General features: G+C 35.8%; 1 protein-coding gene across 2 annotated transcripts in view; it reads left to right on the top strand.

Annotated features, from left to right (window-relative positions):
- NCOA3 (nuclear receptor coactivator 3) overlaps positions 1-26042 on the top strand; it is an 81899-nt gene that overhangs the window by 50014 nt on the left and 5843 nt on the right. Inside the window, exons 3-17 of one of the 2 annotated variants that reach the window (XM_013298026.3) lie at positions 3285-3360; positions 9997-10104; positions 11739-11911; positions 13631-13731; positions 14719-14893; positions 15429-15617; positions 15873-15974; positions 16763-16903; positions 18064-18211; positions 19126-19514; positions 19770-20650; positions 22217-22352; positions 23461-23649; positions 24189-24428; positions 25832-25958. In XM_013298026.3, coding sequence (XP_013153480.1) covers positions 10007-10104; positions 11739-11911; positions 13631-13731; positions 14719-14893; positions 15429-15617; positions 15873-15974; positions 16763-16903; positions 18064-18211; positions 19126-19514; positions 19770-20650; positions 22217-22352; positions 23461-23649; positions 24189-24428; positions 25832-25958 — 3089 coding nt within the window. In that variant the 5' untranslated portion in view covers positions 3285-3360; positions 9997-10006. Of the gene's footprint in view, positions 1-3284; positions 3361-9996; positions 10105-11738; positions 11912-13630; positions 13732-14697; positions 14894-15428; positions 15618-15872; positions 15975-16762; positions 16904-18063; positions 18212-19125; positions 19515-19769; positions 20651-22216; positions 22353-23460; positions 23650-24188; positions 24429-25831; positions 25959-26042 lie in introns of those variants that run through there. The other variant, XM_027784495.2, reaches the window with a different exon arrangement.

Below are 26042 nucleotides of genomic sequence, written 5' to 3'. Positions count from 1 at the left end.
GTTTTGGAATAGTATTTTATTAGTTATTGTACTGATAGGAGTGCTAGTTTAGGGGAATGATGTATCAATACAATATAATTTGCTGTTTGCTTTATAATGTAAGTATATTGGCTTTAACCTTAAAAGTTAAGACTTTTTAGTACACCAAAGTCTCTTTATTAACTCAGTGTACTTGAGTCTCATCTGTTTCAGTGGTTTGTTACATTGTACTCTCAGATTCACACAGCTGTAGTACATTGCATTCGATTTCATTTGTAAACAGGCACATTATCTCTGAAAAATTTAAGGAGGATTACAGATGCTTTTTATGTCTTCTTTCAAAAAGTAAACATTGTGTTTACCATATCTGGCACATTTGACTATGAATATATATGTATATTTTTAACCTTAAAAACAGTATAGCTTTAGCTGTGTCATTTATCGTTGTCTGTGCCACAGGCAACAATATGGCTTGTCACTTAGCCATCTCATCCAAATTGTAATGTAATGTTCATTCTTGTATGTGTTTTAAAAATGGGATTGCAAACTGGACTGTGTGTACACTTGAATTATTGGTAGCCAGACTATGCTGGATGGCTAGTTTCTGTACGGGATTAACTGAGTATCAGTGGCTCATCCTGAAGGTGGGGAAATCAGTCGAAGGTCATTGTATTGAACTCACTGACATCAAAACAAACCAATGTTTTTGCTTGAGCACTCTTGTTTTTTGGTTGAGCACCTTTTAGACAGGAACTAGTATGCTCACATGTCGAAAGTGGTACTGGTATGGTGAGAGCTGATGGAGAAGCTGGCTGCACAGCCCCCAGTGCCAAGCTTCCTAGAATAATACTGACTCTGAGACTGGCAATCGCTTAGTGCGTGACTGTGCTTTGATACAGGCACTCTAATAACCTACACTGATTCATGTGAAGCGGAACAGAAAACAATGTTGAAATAAACTATTTGTTTTGTATTTAAAAAGTTAAGCAGTTGGCTGTTACCTCTGTACTCAGAAGATAAAGCATGTAGATTTAGAGTAGGGGTAACAATTGAATGGTCAGCTTTCAATATGTTAAGAGTTCTGGCTTTCATTAGCAAGAACAGACCAAGTATTGAAAGAGGGACATATTTTCTTGTTTAAATGTTGTCGATTATAACAATATAATTATTTATTTTAATATCCTGTTTTATTCATAGTGGTAGTAACTTGGGTCTAATTTTCTTTTGATATGTGGCAATAGTTTATCATAGCTTATTTGGTGATAACTTTTTGGTTTACTGGGAAGCGTTTTCATCCCTGCTTCAGGTTGTTTTAATTTCATCCTGGTCTTTTGAACAGAATTTAGAATATCTTTCTAGGTTGCCCTGCCAGTTGACTGTTATCATAGGATGGTCCTCTGCAGTGTTTGTCCAGATCAAATGAGTGCAAATGCTGCTCTAGATGCTTTCCTAACCCTTCAAGGGCCTTCAGGCTATTCAGAAGGTTATTTTTTAGTGACATGACTGCAGTACTTCTTTGAGAAGTTCTATTTCATTTTCTGTTTAAGCAGCTCAGTTATTGACAACCATGGAATTAGTATTTACTTGAGAGGAATATAAGGGGAATATTCTAAAACTAATTTGAATAGTGTTAAGATTTTTGTGTGGTCTTCAACTTAATACATTTTCAGAGTTCTTCTGTTTCCCCTTATATTTCCAGTCATACAGAATCCTTTTGATACTCGAGGGTTTGAATTTTCCACCTTTAAGTGATTTTCTCCTGTTCATTTCTCCTGTGTAGGTCAACTTCACTGAGACTCTTGTTTATGATTTTATTGAATTGCCTCTGTTCTTGCACAGGTGTATTCACCAGTTTGTCAAGCTGTTGTAGAAATTTGAGGAAAAAACCTGCACATCAAACTGAACAGTGAATATAATTTATGCTATCTTTTTGTTTTATAAATTCTGTCCAGTGGAGAAATCAGAAAATGGCCCTTGCTGGGTATAAGACTATCGCAGGGAAGCTAGATAGCAAGCTATCACTGAGTGTAGTATAGGTCTGGTTTAGCATTTTTACAGAAAGGAACAGCTGAAGGACTTAATTTTCCGAGATGCCCCAATGTTTCTGATATTGCATCTTAAGATTTAGTAGATTTTTCATCTTTTTTGTGTATGTGCTTTTGTTCTGGTTTCTGTGATTAGCAGAGGTTGATTTAGCATAAAATGGTGTTATAGAAATCTTTAATTAGGAGACAATTTACTCTTGATGCTTACTCTTACGTGACCACATTGTCAATCAACCTTCTAATTGGTAATTCCAGTTCGTATAAATAAAGCTACAATCAGTATTGTCAAAGGGATGGTTAAAACAGCAGATGAATGCATATGCAACCAGTTGATATGAAAAGCTTCAGTCTAATTTCTTAAGAAATGAGCTACTTGAATAAAACTCCTTTACCTGCCTGCTAGTGATTACCTATTAAGTAGTCTGGGTAGAAGTATCAATTTTGAAACTCTCAATTTTGGATAGGACTATGGTGTGTGCTTACATGTGAATGTCTCATAAATATTTCCCAAGAGCAATTTATTTTTCTAATTAGCTTGAACAGCCTCTGCTTTACATAGGGCTTTAAGCAGTTTTCAGTAAATCAATTCAGTCACACAGCTGTTGTTTAAAACTTTTCCTAAGTTACTGTAATTCTCTGTAGAGACCCAGAATCTCACTAATTAGTACACTTAATCATAGACTGTATAAAATGCATGATAATATGGATTAATCATTCCTAGAATTTCGTAGAGAAATGGAGTAAGAGAAACCAGAGTGTTCATAGCTCTGAAAGCAGTTTGCTAGTCTCATGTAATACTTATGTACCAAGCAGTGTTTACAGGCTGACGTGGAGTGGCTATGCACTTAATTTTTACTTGCCAATCATAACTTTAAAAAATAATTAATTTGCTACTGCAGCTTTTTATACTAAGATTTAAAAGTTACTAAGATCAAACATCTTCAACGGTTTTGTTATTTCTTCCCCGGGGGGGGGGGGGGGTTGGGGGTCGGGGAAATTACATTTGAAATGGATGTGTTTAGTTCTTATGTGAAAAGAAATCTAGCTTACTGGATGGCATTTGTGCTGTTAAGATTCTGACTTTTGAGCTGTTTAGCATATAGCAGACATGACAGTTACAAGTGAGTTTTAAACTTGTTTGACATTAAAATATCTCAATATTGAGTGTTCACTTTTTGGTAAGATTATTTATATTACATGAAAAAATTGAAAAATGAGCGTTAATTTTTTTTTCAAGTACAGCCTTTTTATGTTTTTCAGGATGTGACTTAAAATGACTTCTGATTCTGAAGGGCCTCTGAAGAATATGCTGTGCTTGAATGTTTGCTAAGGACAAGTAAGTGACTGATTCCATATTTGGACTGTATATACCTGAGTACTAATTCCTTTACCACTTTTCAAGCTACAATTTACAGATTGTACATGTAAGTCTATAAGAATCATATTCTTAAGAAAAGGGTGGGGAGGAAAGAAAGAAAGAAAGAAAAAGAAAACCACCTGAAAAAAACTGTACTTTTACTGCTGGCAGAAAGTTAGTTTTCTAAATCTGTTTTCTTGTGGATTCCTGTCTATGTAAATGGGAACATCACTTGTTTCTGTGGTTGGTCTTGCAACAAAAGAATCTTCCTACTCGCAAGAATATTCTGAATGGGAAGTTTCACTAGAAAGCTGTCATACTTTTTTATATATGTGTATTTGAGAGAAATATAAGTTTGAAATAAAAAAATCGCTAAGAATACAGAGTTGCTGAACGGAATGCCCTCTAGTTTTATTGATATCAAATACAATTTAAATATTTGGGGCTTCTCTTAGCATAAACCAGTTATTACAATTTGCATCTTAAAAACCTGTGTGACTTATGTCTTGGTTTTTAGAAAGGAGGATTATATTTAATATTTTAACTTTATATACAATTTTTAAAAGTCCAGACCATCTTCATGATTCATTGAAAAGGACTGGTTTGATTTAATTCTTCATAATTGGCTTATTCTGGGGAATGCTAAGAGCCAATTTATGCTTTTTTCCCTCGTGAATTTTTCAAACAAGAAATTAGCTCAGACAGAAGAGCTTCCAAGCATCCAAGATACCATGAGTACATACATTTAGTGTAGGAAAACCTTGACGGTTTCATGGGACCAAGGAAGCATTAAAAATGTTTTTATGCAAATAATGTGTAGGTTTTTAAAATAGTTTGTATCTGTTTTAAATTAGTATTAGATAGTTGTGCTTTGTGGGTTTTGTTTTTGTGTCTGTGGTCAACTATTTCAGCTAAAAAAATACAAAAATTAAATCTGAATCATCTAATTGTTTGTAATTTGGGCCCCAGTTAGGACAAAACTTTCCCAGTTGCCATGTCCTGTTTGGTGATGTAGATCTTTCATCTACAACTACTGAGAATATGGGTGTGAGGGAGTAATGCTTGAGTTGGAGAACTAGCAGAAAGCAATCTACTTGATGTTGTTAAGTTAGTAGCTTGGCAATTTGTGTGAAGGTGAGGTGAGTAAGATCAGGGAAGAAACTGTTGTATCAAGCTGAAAACTCTGCTTATTGTGCTTAGTACTTCTAAGTGTTCTTTTAGCTTGAATGCTCTGTAGGAAATGGCTTTATGAATTTTCCCGGTTTCAAACATACTTATTGTTGACATGTGCATCCTTTTCTTGGTAGTCCATGACAGAAGTGTAGAAGATTTTTGTTTTATTTCCCCCCCAAACCCTGTCAAAATGTTGAAACCCTGGGAGGCTGAAAAATGCTAGTCTTAAAATGCTGATGATTTCTTTAAACTCTATGGTTTTGTTTGGAAGGCTGTACGTATATTGTTGCAATGGATGGATTAATAATTAGTAGGACTTGTTTTGCCTGTCACATGCAGAAAACAGTAGCTTTTTAACAATCCATCTATGGTTTTAATTGAGAAATTAATAGACCTGGCACTGGAAAAGTATACAGTATGTTGCAAAGGATGTAGACGTGCAACTTATAATAAGGACAAATGTTTTTTCAACACATTTACTAATGAGCAGAAAGGTCTCTGTTATTTTGGAACATTTAGGATTGTTATCTGAAAAGATAAATCAAATAGTAATGCAGAAATAGTAGTTAGTATTTGCAAATAATCATGCAAATTTTGAAATTTTTCTCCAAATACTGCTGTCTTTGGTTCCACTCCACTGGTGGCGTTATGAGCATCAGTAGTATATAGTGGTCCATTACTGCTAACAACCAATGAAATTAAACAACGTCTGTCTTTGAAGACTTTGAACCATCTTTTATTTCATCTTGGTTTTTCTCAAATTTGCTTGAAGTATAAACTTCAGAGGGCTCTGAACATATTTACTTCATTCAACTTTCTCTATTTCAGACAAATATATACCTTCCTAAATCATTGGACAAGAGCTAGGGCTTTGTTTTTCCAAATAACTTTTGGAAAACCGTATTGGACAGAACAAAGTGTGGCTTTGTGTCATCTGTTTTCAGTAGCTAAATGGAGTGTAGCATAAAATGCTTTTATTTTATAAAATGCTTGATGAAAATGACAAAATATTCCAATATGGTGGAATAACATGGGCAGTTAATTTAGAAATTAAAATTAGTTACTGGTTCTGATGATGTCAGACTAGAAAACATTTAAATATTATTCTATACTAGGAATTACTGTTCATTAAGTACCTGGCCTTAAAATTTGGCAGTGCCAAGGAATTTTCTCTATAAATTATATAAACCAGGAACAGATAAATTTTTGAAAATAGAATTTATATTCAGCATTTCTTCATCCTTATGTTAGCAATCTGCTGTAGCTTCTTGCATGTTAAGTACATACTTGCTTACAAATTTCATTAAAAAGTACATAATAGTATGTATTGATAGCTCACGTTCATAATGTAGTCCCACCATTAGTTGTCCTTCTACGCAGTAGGTTTGCCATCCACTTTGTGAGCTTGCACATGCAACTTTGAAGAAAAATAGCAGAACAATTGTCAGATTTTTCATCGAAGTGGTTGTTGTCTTATCTGTATTTCCATTATTCTGAATAAGAATAATATTCTGAGATCGAAGATTATCACTCCTGTCTTTTGGGTAATTTATACTTACCCAAACTTAACATTATTTCTTACATTTGCCTGTATGTAGTAACTGAGCTATTCATTGAGTCAAATTAAGCAAGGTTTTAGATTTATTTTAATTATGCAAATAATAGAATTTCGCCCTGTAATTCTTTTAAAAATGCTTTGCTTGGGTAGATAATACTGTGCGGCATAACTATCAGAGCAGTCTTTCTAGCCAGCTTTATAGGTTCATGAGCCAGTAATAATACTGTTGCCTATTAGCTCATAAAGTAAGTTTACAAAGATGACTGTGTTAAACTTTTTTTGCCTTTAGTAGTAAAAATGCATAAAAGTTTTAGTTTTTGAAAGCTGTGTTTTGGAGCTCTCTTTTGAAATAGTGTTTAACTTCAGGAAAACTCCCCCAAACTCCAAAAATAGATGTCTTTTTGGAAAAACTTTTTAGCCCAGTAGAAATTATAGGTCCATACTCAATGAATAAATACAACACCTGGTGATTTCTTTCATTATTAACTCACTGAATAACAGCTTCTTCTGCGAGTATTTCCTGTAGCAGGGAAATTAGTTTGACTGTTCACAATTTGTACTCTAAATCCGTATGTATTGGGAAGCAGCTTCTGTAATTTCCTTAGCTAAACAGTTACAGAGTTGTTCTCGGCATTACATGCCTTCCCAGCTTGTAATGATACTCTGAGGGAAAGGAAAATACATGGGCAGGAACTCTGCAGCTTCAGGCCTGAATAAACTTGGGTGTAATAGTAGGGAAACAGCCTACATGAATTACTTCATTTTTCCTTCCTTCTCCAAGATTCTATACTTAGGCACTGAAAGGTTTTTTTAAATAGAAGGAGGGTTGTATTCTCTGGTGTGTATCATGTTTCTGAGACAAAATGTAATAATTCTTTGTTTTTTCTATTTAATCATATTGTGAGTTACCTGTCAGTACAGGTAGATGTTAAACCAGAAATGACATTTCCATTCTAAACCATTTAATGTTACCTGCAAAATTACGTTCTGATGAAATGTCTGCCCTACCTAGCTCTAATTCTCAACTATTTAATGTATTTTGAATCTTTCTTCCTCTTAAACAGAATTTACTCTTGGCTTCTGACATACTCGCTGTGCCCACACCCTTCCTGAGCTATCTTTAAGTCTTATATTTTAAGCGCTTCCTTTCTCTGTCTGCAGTAGCTCTTAACGCTGCAGCTCTGTGCTCTGGCTGTGGCTCAGTTACAGGGAGGGAAGCACCAGCGCTGGCTGTGTGCATGTGTCACCTGCAGAGCGACTCACCCGATTCAGCCTTAGCCGTGAGGTCTGTAGGCATAAGACTTTGAGTCATACGTTCTGTTGAGTGTCAGCCTCAGATAATCGTTTTTTGCATGATCATAGCCTGTTTCTATAATCTGTTTTGGAAACTGCATACTTGTTCAGATGAGTAGTTTTTCATTCAACTGCTGAATTGAAGAAAATAGCATCCTTGCAGTTGTTCAGTGCTATGCTGTCATCTAGTGGGGTAACAGAATATTTTTCTTGAACTTCACATAAGGTGAGCCACTATAAATGTATATGAGAAGGTTTTGCCCTGGAGGGGGATATATGGCTGAATAAAGGTCTTTAGGCTTGCTCATCCATCTTTCTGTATATTGGGTTTTGTCTTCTTCATCCTGGTTTTGTATCAAATATTTAGATGTAATCCCAACTTTTCACCTCTGCAGCCCATGACCATAGTTACGGAGTTAGGCATCTTTTGTAATTGTTTATTTCACATGCAGGATTATGTTTTACTGTTGTTTTTGATTTTATTGTGATGTAGAAAGTGTTTTATCCTTCCTGTCCTAATACCTATCAGTTGTGATGAGGGTTGCTTATGAATACAATTTTATGGTAAGCATTGTAAATCCGCTGAGCTGCAAAGAGAACTCGTGCTTTAAAGAGATGCTATTTTACTTCTGAGCTTTGTACATATGCCAGAGTAATCCAGTGGCTGCTCCTCAGAGCAGCCAGCAGTCCTCTGTCCTCTCTAGTTTTCCAAGGTTTGTACTGCTGTAAGAAGAATGTCCTTTTAAATTCTCCACCCATAGCTCACATCCTGCAATAACAGTATCAGCTATTGCAAGTAACCCCCATGCTGCTTCATGCAATTACGTTCTTGTGTGTCTTTGCCCTTTCAGTTTAGACTTTGGAAAGAAATAAAGCAGTATTTTTTTGCCACAAAAAGCCAGTAAGAAAAAAATCCAATCAGTCAAGGTTAGTACATCAGAAGTAATACACTTTTTTTTTTTTTCTTTGGATGTCTTGTCCTGGAAGCAGTTGTCTAGGTGTCTTTCTTAGGGGTTCGTTTTCTTTGCAAGGGTACTGCTGACTTGTGGTTAACTACTTGTTCACCAGGGTGCATGGAGCCTGTTCTGCGGAGCTGCTTTGAATCACAACAGAAACTTCATTAGGTATAAGAGTGTGATCACAGGATACGTGATCACTGACTCCTAGAGATTTGGTCATTCTAAGACAGTTCTTTTTAATAACTGTAGTAATGATGGCTTTTGCTTGTGGAGATCCTTAAAGCATTTTTTTTCCCCTGAAAGATTTATTAGTGCCTGGGTTATACGTTACAGGGGAGTTTCTCTCCAGCTAACAAGTATAGCTGTCTTAACTAGCTGTTTAAAACCAGATACTGTTGTTGCTATATGGGGTAAAGAACTGCAGCCTGAACTAGATTGCAGTAAATAGAATTTGAATTTAATTCAGAAGTTCTGTAAGAAGGATAAAATAATGCTAAACTTTCAACTTCCCAGATGTGGCTTGTTGTCATTGTGGAACAAAAAATCAAATACAAATTATGATATTGTTTCATAGTTCTAGTTATGTTCTAAAATACTTTTGACTATACATATGGCACAGATCCATTAAATTTTTTTTTTCCTCCCTTGGCATGTCATTGATTGGAGCACAGCAGGATCTGGTATAGGTGTGTTCTCTCCTCTGTGACTGTGTTCCTTTCTCTTGGGAGTGAGGGGACATGAGTGTCATGGATATGTAATCTGCCAGGCTTGTTTTAAATAACTAGACTTTAACAAAAGCAACCTGTTATTTTATTGGGTTTTAGCCCAATCTTTGCTGCAGAAACAAACTGGAATCAAGTTCTGAAGTCTTTGCTTGCCTTGTCCTCGAAGATTTAGAAAACTCTGTTCATTTTAAAAGGTTTAGCAAGAGATAAGAGGTTAAGACTGTAGTAACCTGTTGAGTTAGAGACGGTAATAGTAAGCTGTTGCTTTATACTGAGCGAGGTGTAAAACTCTTATTTAAGCCCATTGATTTTCTCCTAAGCATGACAGTTATTTGTGGCTGCAGTGGTTAGGTTACATGAAGGGAAGAAAGGAGCATACAGAAAAGGAAATTGCTCAACATTTCTGTATTTTCAGTGTTCCGGTCATCCATCCTGCATTGTCTTAGGGTATCACTTGCCTTTTTCTTTAATGATATCTAACTTTATCCTTCGTATTTAACTACATTTTGGCATAACATACTGATTTACCACTTTCTTTTCCAAGTTATCTAAACACACATTGAAACACTGAGAATCTTTATTTTCAGATAAATTGGAGCTATACAGTGGTCCCAGTACTGTGGTGCAAAATTTTAAACATCTCTGAATCCAATGACATGCATTTTTTACATTTATTTCGCTTAACATTCATGATACAAAGCTTTGTAAACCTGTGTTTTGGCAAAATACCAAATAGATATAAAAAATGGTAAACAAATATTATTTTGTAATAGCAGAAAGGTACATGGATTTCCAGGAAAAATACTCACTCATGAATCTGATAAAAATAAAGAAATTGTCTGGAAAAGTTCTCTGCATTTTTAGTTATTATTTTGAGGCGTTCATTCATTTATTGTATTGCTTTTAGTTGCTGATGCATGGTCAAGATGAGTGGATTAGGAGAAAACTCCTTGGATAGCTTGACCAATGAGTCAAGGAAACGCAAGCCATTGCCCTGTGATACACCAGGTGCAAGGTAGGTTTATACAGACTTTTTTTTATGAGTTTTTAAAAATATTTTTGAGTTATCATTGCAGCCTAGAGTAAGTTCTAAATGATCATTTTTCTCAGCTGAGAAATTCTTTAGGCCAGCTTCTGTTCCAAAGATACACAGCTTTACTATTATGTGTAGATCTGCCAAAGCCGATGAACTATGCTGTATAGTAGAGTGAACATATAAGGAATCTGTTTGAAGATGTGATTGCAAAGTAAAAGCAGAAAAAGTTCTTGCTTCACAGAAATTTCAAAGGCTGCATCTTGTATCTGGTAATTGATTTGACAGGCCTCATTTCAGGTAGTTATGGTCAGCACAGAATACTGCAATAGGCTGAGCTTTTTTTTTTTTTACTTCTGTTTCTCTGGACTAGTTCTGTGTGAGTTCATCTCAAATTTTGGCGTTCTGTGCTGTCTTCCTGCCCCTCGCTCAACTCTGCCAGAGGTCATTATCTGAGAGACTCAGTTTTCTGTCCCACTCCAAGCTCATTGCTTTCTACTATGTTAAGTGTTCTGTGTTATCTTGTTCCCAAGAGTATTAACGTTTAAATTTTAATTTTATCTTTGGTTTCAAAAAATCAGACGTCATGTATACTTAGATTTCTCCCTTCTATTTATGTCCTCGCTATCCCATGCTAATTACTTCCATTATGCAACAGATTGTGTATGAGTCCTCAGATTCTCCCACCAGATCCCAGTCTCTCTCTGAGTGTCCTCCATTCCAGTTTCTCTTTCCCTTTCTCTAGTGTCAGCCTGTCCATTCAGGAATTCTGTTCTTCAGTTTGTCACCTGTCATTAGTTTTATTTATCTTTCAAGCCCCTGCTTTGTCATTTGTTTTCTCTAATATTTCTCCATGCATACTTTCCTAACTCTTTCACTTGGATTCTTCTCAAAGAGTATTTATTCTCTTTTGATTCCCTCAGTGTGACTGCACTTGCCCCTTCCCTTTCTCTTGAGACGTCCTTTTCCTATTCGTGGCATACTCTGTGTATGACACTGTTCTCTGTATTGATTTAGGCTGTAGTCAGTGTCTTTACTCAGAACATTAATCTACATAGGAAAAGGAATTTCAGGAGAGAGACTTTATCCAGTAACATGGGGTTATCTGGGATTCTGCTTTTCTTGAGATGGCATTTTGTCCTGATGCTTAGAAACTTCTGAGGTATCACCTTCTGTAGTCATCTTGTTACAAGTGAACCAAAGGGATTTCTTAGAATGTTAAAATTCTGTTTCATTTGTCTAATAAATTAAAACAAACCTAAAGTAACTTTTAAAGTTAAAATATACTTTCTGTATGTGTGTTAGAGTTTTATAACAATTGCTATTTACATTAAATTTGACAATGGAGTAATCACAGGAGGATTTTTTTAAAATAGCTTTCTCATAGTCTCTTAAGATAAATTTTTACTTAAAATTATTAAAACAAACCTACAACCCCCAAACCAAACAACAGTGTGACAAAACACACATGCACACCCACTTCAGATTTGTTAGCTGGAAGAATAACTAGTGCCTAGGTTTGAAGGTGTTACATGAAGTACGTTGAAGCTCACAGAGTGGAGCACAGCTTTTGTGTATGATGGCATGTAAGTATATGAAATGTTTTTGGTTCCTAGTCTGACCTGCAGTGGTGAGAAGCGTCGGCGTGAGCAGGAAAGCAAATACATTGAAGAACTGGCTGAACTGATATCTGCTAATCTGAGTGACATTGACAATTTCAATGTCAAACCAGACAAATGTGCTATTTTAAAAGAAACTGTGAGACAGATTCGACAGATAAAAGAGCAAGGTACAGTTCCCTGCTAAGCCAAAAGAAATGATTTTGTTTTCTTGTGAGTCCTTTTCCAAAGCAGTAGTTACTTGGGAAATTGAGTAGTGTTTTTCATAGTAGTGTGTAACTGAGAAAGTCTTCAGACTTTGACTTGAACCAAACCTTTAATGTACCTTAAATAATGTTCTGTTTAAAAGTAAACAAGTATTTAGCATCACTTTTTATTGGGAATCAGGGCATTAAAACTTTGTATGTCCTTTCTTATCAATTTCTGGAAAATACCAGGGAAGTTTAAGCTAGTCCACAGACAAGCTAAAAGCAGATGGTACTGTAACAGCTGCAGATACAATATACCAAATACCTACTGCTATGAAGAGTACATACTGTTATTTTTCACTTCAAGGGAGTTTAATGCTTTGAAATTAATTTCTGAAAAAAAAATACCTAGTTTCTTATGGGGCACACTTTCAATCAGATATACTGATTTTTATTGCTATTTTTTCCTATTGTGTTTTTATGGACTTTGTTGTTTTTTTTTTTCATGTGCTGTTTGACATGCTTCCTAAATGGTTAAGTATTGGACTCCAGTATATTTCAAATACATTTAGCTTGAGATCAGATAATTAAATAATGCAGTTGGCAGTACTCAGGAAATAGTCAAGCCAACAAAGGAGAAAATAGCAGCGCATCAAATCTTGGGAAATTTTGTCATCTAGGGTGAACCTAAGTGGTATAAGATTTTTTTAATTATTTTTTTTTTAATAGTGTGCAAGTGTATGCAAACCTGTTTTTTGAAATGTATAGTGAGGGGTATATATATAATTATATATTTTTTTTAAACACCACCCAGTCCCCAACTCCACCCCCCAATGACTAGAGCCTTGTCAAGTGTACCTATTTCCTTTTCGTGATGTAGTGTAAATAATCAATTGTACCATGGTGTATATTTTGCCTGGCATGGTAAATTGCCAGGTCTTTTGATGACATGTTAAAACAATTCTAAAAATTCATCTTAACTTCTGTTTTTAAGGATTTTCTAGTGTAATCTGGTGTATTCTAATGTAATAATTGTGTTTCATTACAGAGTTGAATATGTGATAATCTTCCCCTAGGATGTTGTACTCATCTTGTGGTCTGCTTAGCTACCCAGCAAGTACCACAGAGCGAAGTTTACTGTTTGTTTTCTGTAATTCTGCTACCTGGCATGGATTCCCATTCCGCCTTTGCTGCAATCAATTTATTTAGGATATTTTGACTCTCAAAATATGATTTTGTTATTCATACGCACAGACATACGTATACATACATACACACACACGTGTCTGTTAATATGAGCCAAAGCCTTTTTGTAGAATATTGGTGATGGCATCTGAAGATTGTGACCAGTGATGATGAGATGATCAAAATAAAACCACAAGTAAGAGATATGTAGGAGTGTTTACTGGCCATTGAAAGATTTAACAGGCGTTCACCAGACAGATAATCCCAAAAGCAGCAGAAGAAATACCGTTCACAAAACAAGTTGATCTTGTCAACTTTAACTGTCAAGTCAATTTATGTGAGCAGTTTGGCGTTATTTAGCTGTTACAGTCTTAAGCAACTAACAGTATATGAAACCTCTTATTCGTTCTTTTTTGCCCCCTTTATTGACATGGTTCCTAGAATCTGGCATGTGATATTAAAGTCTGGCCTTCATGCAAAACATTGCTTTACTGAAATGTATCTGTTGCGTTTCAGGAAAAGCAGTTTCTAATGATGATGATGTTCAGAAAGCTGATGTATCTTCTACGGGTCAAGGAGTTATTGATAAGGATTCATTGGGACCTCTTCTATTACAGGCAAGTACAAATTAGGCCCTAGTAAATCCCTATGGAAACGAATACTTAAGGCAGTTGAAAATATTACAATAAAGCCTGCAATCCTATAGTCATAAACAGTATGCAAAAACTATACAGAACTATGTTTGAAAGGCTCAGGAATAAAATCTATCACGTTTTCTTAATTTTGCTGAAATGCTCTGTAAAAGGAAAGAGGAGAATAGCATTTGTTTTTTTCTTGTGCTTTACTTTCTCCAGCAGTCATTAGCAAATTACTAATAAAGCAGTGCTTAGTAATATGCAGAATACTTTACTTTTTTTAGGGGATAGGCACTAAAATAAAGTTTTTGCAAAGACTAGAGGTTTGTGATGCGTATTAGGGTTTGTGTTTCTAAATTGTAAAGCATTTTTAAGCGAATGTTGCTGTCAAGTAAAATAACCCAAGAATATTTGTAAAAAAATGTACATAGCGGATATCTTTTATTTATGCCTAGAAAACCAGTTCATATTTACAAGTCCATTAAGAAGCATTTTTGAAACTAAATTGTTTTACATAGATACTGAATTTTTCTTTCATTTAAGAAAATAGTCTTTTAAGATACGGATGGACCTTCTTATCTTGTCACTCACTGGTGGAAATGGCTTCGTGCTCGTGTCTTACTACTTGTTTCTACTGAATTTCTTCTTGTTCCAATTTGCCAGCTATTGAAATAATGTTACGAATTCATTATCTTGTTTCATTTTTGCTTTATTTGAACACAAGAAGGGTGATTATCACTGTGAAAGAGCTCAATGGAATAAAAAATGAACAGATTAATTTTTAATATAGAAATCATTCCTTACCAGGCACAGTCTTCCTCAGAAAAAAATTTAAAACTTCAGCTCTAGCTTTGAAAAGAAATGCATGTATTGTAACTTGGCATTTATCACCCACATAGTTTTTAAACTAGATTATGTTCAGTATTAGGTGGTGTGTCTTACATGATATGTTGTCATGTTAATATTTAGGCATTGGATGGTTTCCTGTTTGTTGTAAATCGAGATGGGAACATAGTATTTGTGTCAGAAAATGTCACACAGTATCTGCAATATAAACAAGAAGACTTGGTTAATACAAGTGTCTATGCTATTTTGCATGAAGAGGACCGGAAGGACTTTCTTAAAAACTTACCTAAATCTTCAGGTAATAAAAGTTGACTTACTATGCTGTTACTAGGTGATGGAAAGCAATCAGAGAAGATAAAAACAACTTGGATAACCTTTCAAAACAAGTAATTCACACAAAGAGTATTTGACTGCAGAAATATGTTATGAAGAATATTACTGTGTTCTTACTGAAGTATACCACCAGAAATAAATGTGGTAGAAAGTCACACTGTATTTTAGCCTTTGCAATTTGTTTACCTGTATCTTAGAACAAGGATACTAAAGGAACACGTTTCCTAATGCCACAAGACTAGCTGAGAGAACTGCTTCATTTTTTAATACGTGAATGACTTCAGCTCTCCTTCAAGTGACTGAAAGTGTCATGTAGGGGAGTTTTTTTAATTTGGTTTGCAATACTACTATTGGTATAAACCTGATGGTATCTTGAGAAAGCCTCTTGAAGTACTCTTTAATCTCTCTAATCTAGGAACAAGGTATCTAAGTTAAGAAAAATCAGTTATGAATTGATTTTATCTGAAAATGTTTATAAATTCTTCCTGTGTTCTTTGAAGTTAATGGAGTTGCTTGGACCAATGAAGCACCTAGACAGAAGAGTCATACATTCAATTGCCGGATGATGGTGAAAACATCTCATGATCTTTTGGAAGATGTAGGCAGCCACCAGGATATACGTCAAAGATATGAAACAATGCAGTGCTTTGCATTATCTCAGCCAAGAGCTATGATGGAAGAGGGGGAAGGTAGGAAATCTTGTGGCATTACTGTACACAAAAGAAATCTCTGGGTAAAGCTTTTTGGTATTTGGTATGTGTTATGAAATCTGTAACTTCTGAAATCCATTTTAAGTAAGTAGGAACAGAATGCAAAAACTTCAATTCTTATTGTCTACACTTCCGTTTTAACAATTAAAGACGTTTCAGCTATTTTATTAGATGCTTTAATAGAATAAACCAGGACAGGAGTGAAAGAAGAAACATTTCTTTTTTAAAATACAGATTTGCAGTCCTGTATGATTTGTGTGGCACGACGTATCACAACTGCAGAAAGGGTATTTCCAGCAAATCCAGAGAGCTTTATTACAAGACATGATCTTTCAGGTGAGAAATGTACCCAAGATTAAAGTATGAAGGTATATCTTTTCTTGTCTGTGTGCTCTTGTTTTAAATAAATCAAGTACGTAAATAAAGTATGTACCTGTAGTGGCTAGCAGAATTCATACTGAGAATTCCCAACTGGTTTTTGGAGTAGACCCTTGTTGGCAGTCTCTGTGCTAGTATGCTATTGTTCGGCAGCTTGGTAATAAAGCATTGCTTGTGTTTTAACTTGGCAGCATTTCAAATGGTTGTCATTGTGCTTTCCTTGGCACATAAGAAATATTTTAAATTGTAACTGAAGCTAATGAAAGTTCTTCAGAATGCTTGTACTTTTATGCGGTGTCTGAGCTAATGGTTAAAGTGTTTTATGCTGTTTAAATTGAAAAACTTACATAACCTAGATGGGGCTTTTTCAGATGCCAGTTAGTGTTTATGATGTTCATTTGTGGGTGTAGTTGGTCAGTGTTTTTGAAAATTTTTCCTGTGCATACATCTTTTGGGTGCCTATAACCAGAGACTAAAGTTAGTGTTTGCTAAAGCCCTGGCATTAACCTGTGCATGCTTGAATTTCCTTTTACTCAGTTATCTAAACCGCTTTAAATACTGATGTTTTAACAAGCATCATCATATTCTCATATGGCAGAAAATTCATAAATATAACTGCTGCATACGCAAAATTTGGTGTTAGGCTGATGAACAATTAAAATGAGCCTTCTGAAATGTACCGTATTTATACAAAGGATTGGCATAGTCATAAAGAGTTTGACTTGTGTATTTTCTTTCCTGTACAGGCAAACTTGTCAACATTGATACAAACTCATTGCGGTCCTCCATGAGGCCTGGATTTGAAGATATAATTCGTCGCTGTATTCAGAGGTTTTTATGCCACAATGATGGACAGTCATGGTCAAACAAACGCCACTATCACGAAGGTAAAAATCCATTTGCAATGTTTGGTTGTACTGCCACTTCTTCTAGTGGCTGCATGTTTTGCTGGGGGAAAAAAAAAAAGCTAAATTCTGCTTGTGGTTTTTTTTTTCTTTCATGTTTTTTGTTACTGTTAATTGCTGTTACTCATTTACAAGCTTAAGGAGGATGATCTCTTGGGAAATAGTAATTCTGATGGAAGTTGTTTTATTTTTCTACCGTGTCTGTTTTGATAATTTTCATTATCAATGAAAATATCAGACACATGATCTGGGGGCCGGAAGCTGAAGTAAGCTTTTTTCCCCACAGATGGATATATCAATGACAATGAGAGCTATATTTTTATAATAACACGTAATCCTCAATTATCATTAACTTGTTATTTTTAACATTAGTTTGACTTTCTTTTTATTTTAATTCATCCTTCCTTTTGTTAAAGGATAGCTCAGTAAAAGTGGTAGCAGTTGTGTTGATGCCTTTTTCTTATTCAAGACACAAGGGTTCCAAATATTTTCAGTGTTCCAGTGTTATGTATTTAGTAATGCTAATTTGATAACCTTGATAGATAAAGTGAAGTACAGCCAAAGATGACATTTTCTAAGTCTTCTGAACTCTGTTCTTTTTGAAGGATTCATTAAGTAATTCAAGTAGAGGGGATACTAAATAAAGAGAAACTCATACTGGCAGAAAGTGGAGTTTCAATTCCGTTGGAAGTTCTTTGACTTGACTGATTAAATCCTAAATTAACGAGAAATTTGGAGCTCAGATTAAAAACAATGGTTTCTGCAATTTTTTGATTGAAATAAAACTTTCAAACTTAAAAATAGTTTGACAAGGCGAAGCCATGAAGACCTACTAACCTAGCCTTGGAGGTCTGTTAAAAAATGTAGAACTTTGCCAGCTGTGCATGATGAGCACAAAATACTGCAGCATGGAAATAATCTGTTTGCTTTTATCTTCCCTCTACTGAGTTAGGGGGAAATGTGGAATACTTCCCTTTTCTGAATATCTGTCTTGGGTGTGTCTTCTTATTAATTTATTTTTTCTCTCTCTTTTTTAAAAAATCTTCAGCAAATGAAGGGTATTGTGTTAAAATTCTATAGAATACATATTAATAATTCTTGGGGTTTAAAATACGAACCATATTTATGTATTTCCTTTACAGCGTATACACAAGGTCATGCTGAAACACCATTGTATCGGTTTTCTTTAGCGGATGGTACTATAGTGACAGCGCAAACAAAGAGTAAACTATTTCGAAATCCTGTAACTAATGACCGCCATGGATTTGTCTCTACCCACTTTCTTCAAAGGTGAAATAAGTGGTATCTGTTTGTCATTTAAGTGTCATAGCTTTTAAAAATGTATCTGACCTTGGAGATACCTGAAAAGAATAGCATATCAGAAGATTTTATCTGATTAAAACTCAAGCAGAGGGGGAATAACTTGGGAAGCAGAGTTGCGTAGCGTACAAATAGATGCGTCAACCTAACACTGACACTTCCAACTTAATTGTGTGGCAGAAAAGACAGTCCCAGTCAGAAGAGACTGCTTCCTCAGTGCCTGCATGGGGGCTGTATTATGTATTCATTAGTCTCTTAACATAATGATGAAACACTGAAAATAGAAATACTCACTTACATGCTTTATCTTACTCTTTTTAATTGCACACCAATTAAAAAGACAACAAAACCCCCTCAGATGCATCACTGATGACTCAAAGTCAAATGTACCTTAAATAGCACTTCCTGTGACCTGTTCTTGTTGATTGCAAGAATAATTGAAATGCCGCTCTGAAAGGAATCTGTCTGCTTCTGGCATTAAAATGCCTCCAGATGCTGAAAAATGAGTAGCTGTGATTGTTCAGGGCATCATTAGTGTGCACACTAGAATGGTGTCATGCATCGACTCAGGAAGGGAGTAACAGAAGGAAGATGTTTAAACTGATAAATCTGACTAAATGACTATTGATGAAAGCTTTTTTTAAGGGGTGATACTGTATGTATTTACAACTCAAATGACCTAAAAGACCAAGCACTTCTGTCATGAATAAATGAGGGCATGGCTTAGTTCTGCTTTTGTGTAAGCTTGAGTTTGCACTACTCTCTTTGAAAAACTTTTTGGAAAATTATTTAATAATGTTATTCTGTCTTTGTTGCACTTGATTCCAAAAAAACTGTTTTAATTTGTTTTCTTGGGATTTCTGGGTATGTTGTTGAACTTACAGAGAACAAAACGGATATCGGCCAAATCCTAATTCAGTTGGGCAAAACATCAGAACACCTGTGGCTGGAAACACAAATTCTGTTGGTGGTCTTATGAACATGTCACCTGGTCAAGGCATGCCAATGCAGAACAGGAGCTATGGCATGGGAGATCCCAGTGCAGCGGGTCAGCTCAGCAGCGCTCGGTATGGAGGCCCCGGTAATATGGGGCCAGTGAACTCCGGACCCGGAATGCAGTCCTCTGCTTATCAGAACAGCAGTTATGGGTTAAACATAAGTAGCCCACCACATGGTAGTCCTGGTTTAACTTCCAGCCAACAGAATCTAATGATATCTCCTAGGAACCGAGGGAGTCCAAAAATGACTTCACACCAGTTTTCTCCAGTTACAGGTATTTTATTTTTGCTGGTTTTTTTTTTTTTTTAAAGCTATCTTTTCTCAGTTTTATCTGTGTTCCACCCTTCATCCTTTTTAACAGTTCTGTATGACCTTGTATCTGTTACTTAAATGTAGTATACCTAATTTCATGGTAAAAAATTATTTTAAAGTAATTAACTCAGTGTGGCAGTCAATACGTAATCCAGAGCAAAAGCAGATACAGACAGTACTGTAGTCTAATAAGTTTGATCTCTGTCATGTGATACAGGTATGCACTCTCCAATGGGATCTGCCAGCAACACCAGCAACAGCACTTTCTCTAGCAGTTCTCTTAGTGCTCTTCAAGCCATCAGTGAGGGTGTTGGAACTTCCCTTTTATCAACACTTTCTTCACCGGGTCCAAAATTGGATAATTCCCCAAACATGAGCATAGCTCAGCAAAGTAAAACGAGTACCCAGGACTCCAAAAGCCCTTCTGGTTTGTATTGTGAGCAAAACCAAGTGGAAAGTTCCATTTGCCAGTCAAACAGCAGGGATCCTCTTAGTGAGAAAGATACTAAAGAGGGAAATCTGGAGGCATCTGAAAGTCAGAGAGGACCATCTGAAACCAAAGGGCATAAAAAACTGCTTCAGCTACTCACATGCTCCTCAGATGAAAGAGGACATTCTACAGCATCAAACTCACCTTTAGACTCAAATTGTAAAGAAACTTCTACCAACGTTACCAGCCCTTCAGGAGTTTCCTCATCAACATCTGGAGGGGTATCCTCCTCCTCAAACATGCATGGCTCGCTCCTGCAAGAGAAGCATAGGATTTTACATAAATTGTTGCAGAACGGTAATTCTCCTGCAGAGGTAGCCAAGATCACAGCTGAAGCGACTGGAAAAGACACATATCATGATGCTAGTAATACAGCCAGCTGTGGAGAAGGCACTGTCAAACAGGAACAACTCAGCCCAAAGAAGAAGGAAAACAATGCTTTACTAAGATACCTCTTAGATAAAGATGATGTTAAGGACCCACTTTCCAAAGAGTTGAAGCCTAAAGTAGAAAGTGTGGATAATAAAATGGGACAATGCAGTAGCTCTACAATTCCTACTTCTAGTCAAGAAAAAGAGATGAAAATAAAAACGGAACCAGGAGAGGAGGTACAGTGTAATGTAAAATGATGGTAGTGAACAAAGCAACATTTTTTATTACATTGAATGGGTAAATATAAAAATTTTTAGGATGTGTGTATAAACATTTCTAAGAAAGTTCTGTGCAAGTGGTGTGAAAACATACACTCAGGGTTTATTGTAACTGAAAGAGCATAAACAAAGAGAACTACAGGACATGCATGTAATCAAATGTGCTGTACTGAAGTCCTGGACTAATCTTATCTTTAAGTTATGGTACGATTAAGGTAGCGTATATTTACAAATTACTCTTTACAATCAGATCTTTAACATCTGCTATTTCACACAGCACATGTTTATTTTTATGGCTTATTAGGAAATGGAGCTGTAACTGCCTCTGTAATTAGTTGGCAATGCCATAGCAAAAGGTAAAACATAATTTCTATTTGAAAATAGAAACAATGCACAAAAATGTGTAATACTTAAAATAGCTATAGATTGTTTTTAGTGCATTCATTGGTTTTAGCACTCTTTTTTTTCCTTAAAATAAGGGAAAATGTCGTTCCAAATGTATACATATTAGGCATTCAAATAAATACATGTATATTTATTTGTTTCATTGTTTCTGGTGCTGAAATTCCAAGAAATGTCATGATCTAGCAAACTGTCACTGGGAACAACTCTCCTGAAAGCAGCAGTTCACTTGTTAGAGACAGCTGTTCTTAAAATTACGAAGTGTAGATATTTATTCTGTATTTAGTTCCTAAGTCACATTTGGAACTACTTCAAAGTGAATAATACTGGTCAGTATGGCAGAGTTTACTGAAAACGTGTTGATATCTTAGAACTTGGATTTCCCAAGTCACTAATAACTATGTAAATAAAAAATGACTGCACGATTTTTATATTAGCTAATGGCTGGCTATAAATGAAACACTTCATAACATTTTTTTGAGTACCGCTTAAGGAAAAGTCACTAACAACTGTATAATAGTACCCATCATGCAGTTTCAGTACTTGCTCCTGAGATATAATTAACATATTCAGAGAAGCTTGTTTTGTGAAGATATGACTCCACTATATATGCAATTCTTTTTCTGTTAAAACTGCGTCTGATTTAAAGACAATTTTTTAAAGAAGGTCAGGGCTTCAGCATACTGGAAAGATCTAGGAGTGCTTTTCATGTGGTGTTGTGTTTATCAGTGATCAAATTAGGCTTTTTGTGTATGACAAATATATTATTTATCGCTGAATGGTACACATTCTTGACATTGTTTGCTCTCATTAGTGTTTTTATCTTGGTAATTTGTGATGACTGAAATGTTTATATTCAGAGGTGTTTTTCATTTTATTTATATGTATCAGTTTCTCCTATTTCTCAAAATTAGCCAAGCAGAGTAGAGTACCCTTAGAAAAAAAAAAGTAGCTAAATGATAACTGAAGTTCTTTGGAAATAGAGTCCAAGGTACCGTCAGTGAACTAAAAAATATTTGTCTCCCAGTTATATCTTTTTAAGATGAGCAAGGAGCTAAATAAAAGCTGAAGGATAGTCATATGATAGTAAATAACCTTGGCATTTTACTGCGTCTTTTTCAGCTGAGTGGAGACTTGGATAATTTGGATGCAATTCTAGGTGATCTGACTAGTTCAGAGTTTTACAATAATGCTATGTCGGCAAACGGAAATAACCTTGGCACAAAACAGGCATTATTTCAAGGAAATGCCCTACTGGGTAAGGAATTTCATCTAATATCACTTTGGTTTTAAAATTAGGGTTTTCTTCTTACCTGATGTAAACATAATACATCCTCAAATCCTTAGAGAACGCTTTCTTCATCTCCTATATCTTGAAGGACAAATGTAATGCAAAATGGCTAATTATGCTTTCATAGGCTATTATGTACACTATTAGCTGTCTTGACAGCGCTCATCTACTATATGCACATTGAATATTGTTAACTTCAGCTCCTTATGTTATGGTTTCTTTGGGGTTTGTCTAACGTAGATTTCTAAGAGACAAAGACATCAGGGAAAATGTTTTGTGAGTTGTAAATTTTTGTTCCTTACAGATGATTAGGGAAATAATACGGGATTGGTGGCAATCTTTTGATTTCCCACTTCCTCTATGCAAAACCATCTTCTGGCCTGCAAATTCTAATCAGTTCTCCTCCTTGACATTGAAGGGAGTGCGCTTCCTTAGTAGGAAGCTGACTAGGAGGCAAAGGTAACCTTGCCAATAGACCAGCATCACTGCAGTTGTCACTTTGTTTTATAGTGTTGATCATCTCTTGATTATATAGGGCAGTAGATTGCCGAGATAACCTAAGGAGGTGAAACATGGATAATGAAAAATGTACAAGAACACGTGGGGCCACTGACACTGTTGGCTGTGGAGCACAGTGACGTTAGTTAGTCCATGTATTGCGCTGTGCTCGGGAACACACTGTGTCTGGATTCAGCCTGTTCCAGATAGAACCATTTGACTTGTTTCTATTAGAGTTATCCAAAGGCTGGGCACTGCACTCATATATATCAAGGAGTCTGTAATACTAGTGTGTTTCAAGATGTGAAAAACATGATTTGTTACAGAACTTACCTTAAAATGAACTTCTTCAATGTCCGAGGCCAAAGGGAGCTGCATTTGGCTTTTCCTGTAAAAAGTTCCTAACTATGTATTCAAAATATGTGATTTGTGTAGTGAAAACATAAGCAAATTAACTATTCCTGGCTTGTTTAAGGTCAAATATACGCGCCCATAAATAGATCAGACTTATTTAAGTCATTAATGGTACTTTCTATTTAAAATGTATGGTTGCATGCATCTTTTAATTCTTCAACAGGTATGAGGAGTCCCCAGTCTGTGCAGCCTACCCGTCCACCTTTCAGCAGAGCTGTGTCTTTAGACAGCCCTGTGGGCTCAGGTGCTTCAGCGAGGAATGTCAGTGCGTTCTCCATGTTACAAAAACAAAACCTGATGGGTGGAAGTCCAAGGATGATGGAAAACCAGGAAAATTTTGGAGCAAATCTGGGTTTGTTGATTGTGTACAAATAGATCTCATTGTGAAGGAACAAGCTTTTATGTAAAAAAGGTTGCAAGATAAATACGAATTTTGGTTAGAAGAAACCTTTAATATTAAAGAATACTAGTTTTGCCATCAGCATATAAATACTTTTAATTATTATTCCTAGCTGAAATTGTAAGAACATAACTGTTTAGTATCTATGTATTGTTACCACTACTTTTACTTTTGTTTAGTAGTTAAATTATTTTCTACTATTGCGAGTTTTGAATTTAACTTACGCCTTTGATACACAGAAGCAAGAACAGGTCACGATGGCAGTCAGTCGTTAATATTTTAAAATCTATTTAGATTAGTGTAGTCGTTGGATTTAGAACTTGGCATGGTAAGCTTTAGATGCTTTTGTAGGAGTTCAGTGAGTTGCTGTGTTATTGGCAGGTGTCCTTGTTGGTAAAACAAAGCAACCCCCCATAAAAATAATCTAAACCGAAAATATGTAACATATTCTAGATGAAAAATTAATTGTGTTTTTCTGCTTTTCATTATAGCAAGTGCTCCCAACAGAAATGTGCCGATGAATCAGCACCAGTCAGGAGACTGGGGTCTGCCAAACTCAAAGGTGAACAGGTTGGAACCTACAAGTTCTGCTTCGATGTTGAGACCAGGAGCCGAGTTCAGTGCGTCCCTTCCCAGGCCCGCGGTGGGCAGCTCCATGTCTGGGCTGCCCGTTCGCTCCAACAGCATACCTGGTACTAGACCAATGCTACAACAGCAAATGATTCACATGAGTAAGTTCTTCACATTTTATTGTCTACTTAACACAATCTCACTGGTTCCGTAGTAAACATTCGACATCAACAGAGTCTTTTCAGTTCTAGTAGAATACTAGCTTTTCATCCAAAGGCTTTTTGAGGTAAAGACTGTTATTGTGCCCTGACTGGGACATTTGATGACCGTTTGGTGTTCTTGTTTTCCTCTGGTGATATCGGTGTGTCTCATACACAGATAATTCATGCCGAGTCTCCAGATTTCTGAGGGATAATTTCTATGTATTTCTTTAGTGCAGCACTTCTCTGCTAAATTCCAGGGACTAAATGCCATTTATGATTATATTTGACGATACTAGTATTCTGATTAGTTTAGTTATTCTGATTAGTTTAGTTCCATTGTATTTTAAATACATGTGTTTTTGCTGTTAACGTCTTACTAATCAGGGTTTTTTTAAAGCTTTCTCCTAAGTATTTCTAAGTTCTTCTCACATGGAGTATCCAAATTTCAAATAGAACCACATTGCAAATACAGGTTCTCTTCTAACTATTCGTGTTTGCGTGGGAGAAAATAAGCTGCATGTTTGAAATACCAAGAGGGTCTTAAAGCCTGTGCTTTTTTTCTGTTCTAGATCACTAACAAAGGTTTAGCCTAAAGCTGAAATTGTCCTGTCTAATGTGCCAATGCTGGTGTGCCCAAAAAGGGACAAAATAGACAGTGGCATTCCTTTTTTTTTCCTTTTCTATCATGAAAGGCTACCAGGACTGTTACTAGTTCTTTCTGACTTACTGTTTCCATGTGATGTGTGGATATGAGTCTAAATCAGGAAGAAATTTGTGCAGTCATGACTGAGTCAGAATTCCTCAGCTTAGCTAGCTAGAAATCATTAGGTGACTCCTACAAATATTGGGAAGTAATGGGATGACACAAACTCCCCTATGTAGTGCTGTATGTCTCTGAATAGATAGAAGGCAGGGCGTACTCCCAGAGAGCAAAGCGTTATGTACCTTCAGTTTTGATTTTCACCCTGTTTTGGAATTTAAAATGCCAAATGTTGATGTCCCTGTAACAATGTATATTTGCTAGTACCTAGATTTCATTGGCCAGAAACCCCATATATTTTTGGATATAAAGTTGCTGAATCTGCCAAAAGATCCTATTTTAGGAGTTTAAGGATTAGAAATGGCAATTAGGCTCTAACAGGGTAGCAGCTTTAGGTTGCTGTCGTATTTAAAGCTGTGGTCTATTGTATTTAAAAATTATTCTGAATTTATGTATGTACACACTCTACAACATGTTAATGGAAAGCTTGTGAAGCTGCTTGACAATTTGTGTACTCATCCACAATGCTTTAGGTGAGCATTGGGAGAGCAAAATGACACCTTTTTGTTTTTAAAAAACACACAAATGTTTTACCTCACAGGGCCAAATGAGATAAACATTGGCATGGGGGGGAATCCATATGGACAGCCAGGACCTTCTAACCAACCAGGATCGTGGCCTGACAACATGCTGTCCATGGAGCAAGCATCGCGGGGCTCACAAAACAGGTAGAATTGGGGAAGGTTTTAATATAACTTTAAGTTTGCTGTTTGTCAGAAGACTTTAAGACCTGGACAAATATGAATGTAGTA

This window comes from Falco peregrinus, chromosome 9 (genome assembly GCF_023634155.1).
Source record: "Falco peregrinus isolate bFalPer1 chromosome 9, bFalPer1.pri, whole genome shotgun sequence".
Classification (NCBI taxonomy): domain Eukaryota; kingdom Metazoa; phylum Chordata; class Aves; order Falconiformes; family Falconidae; genus Falco; species Falco peregrinus.
This window is presented reverse-complemented; position numbering and strand designations above follow the sequence as displayed.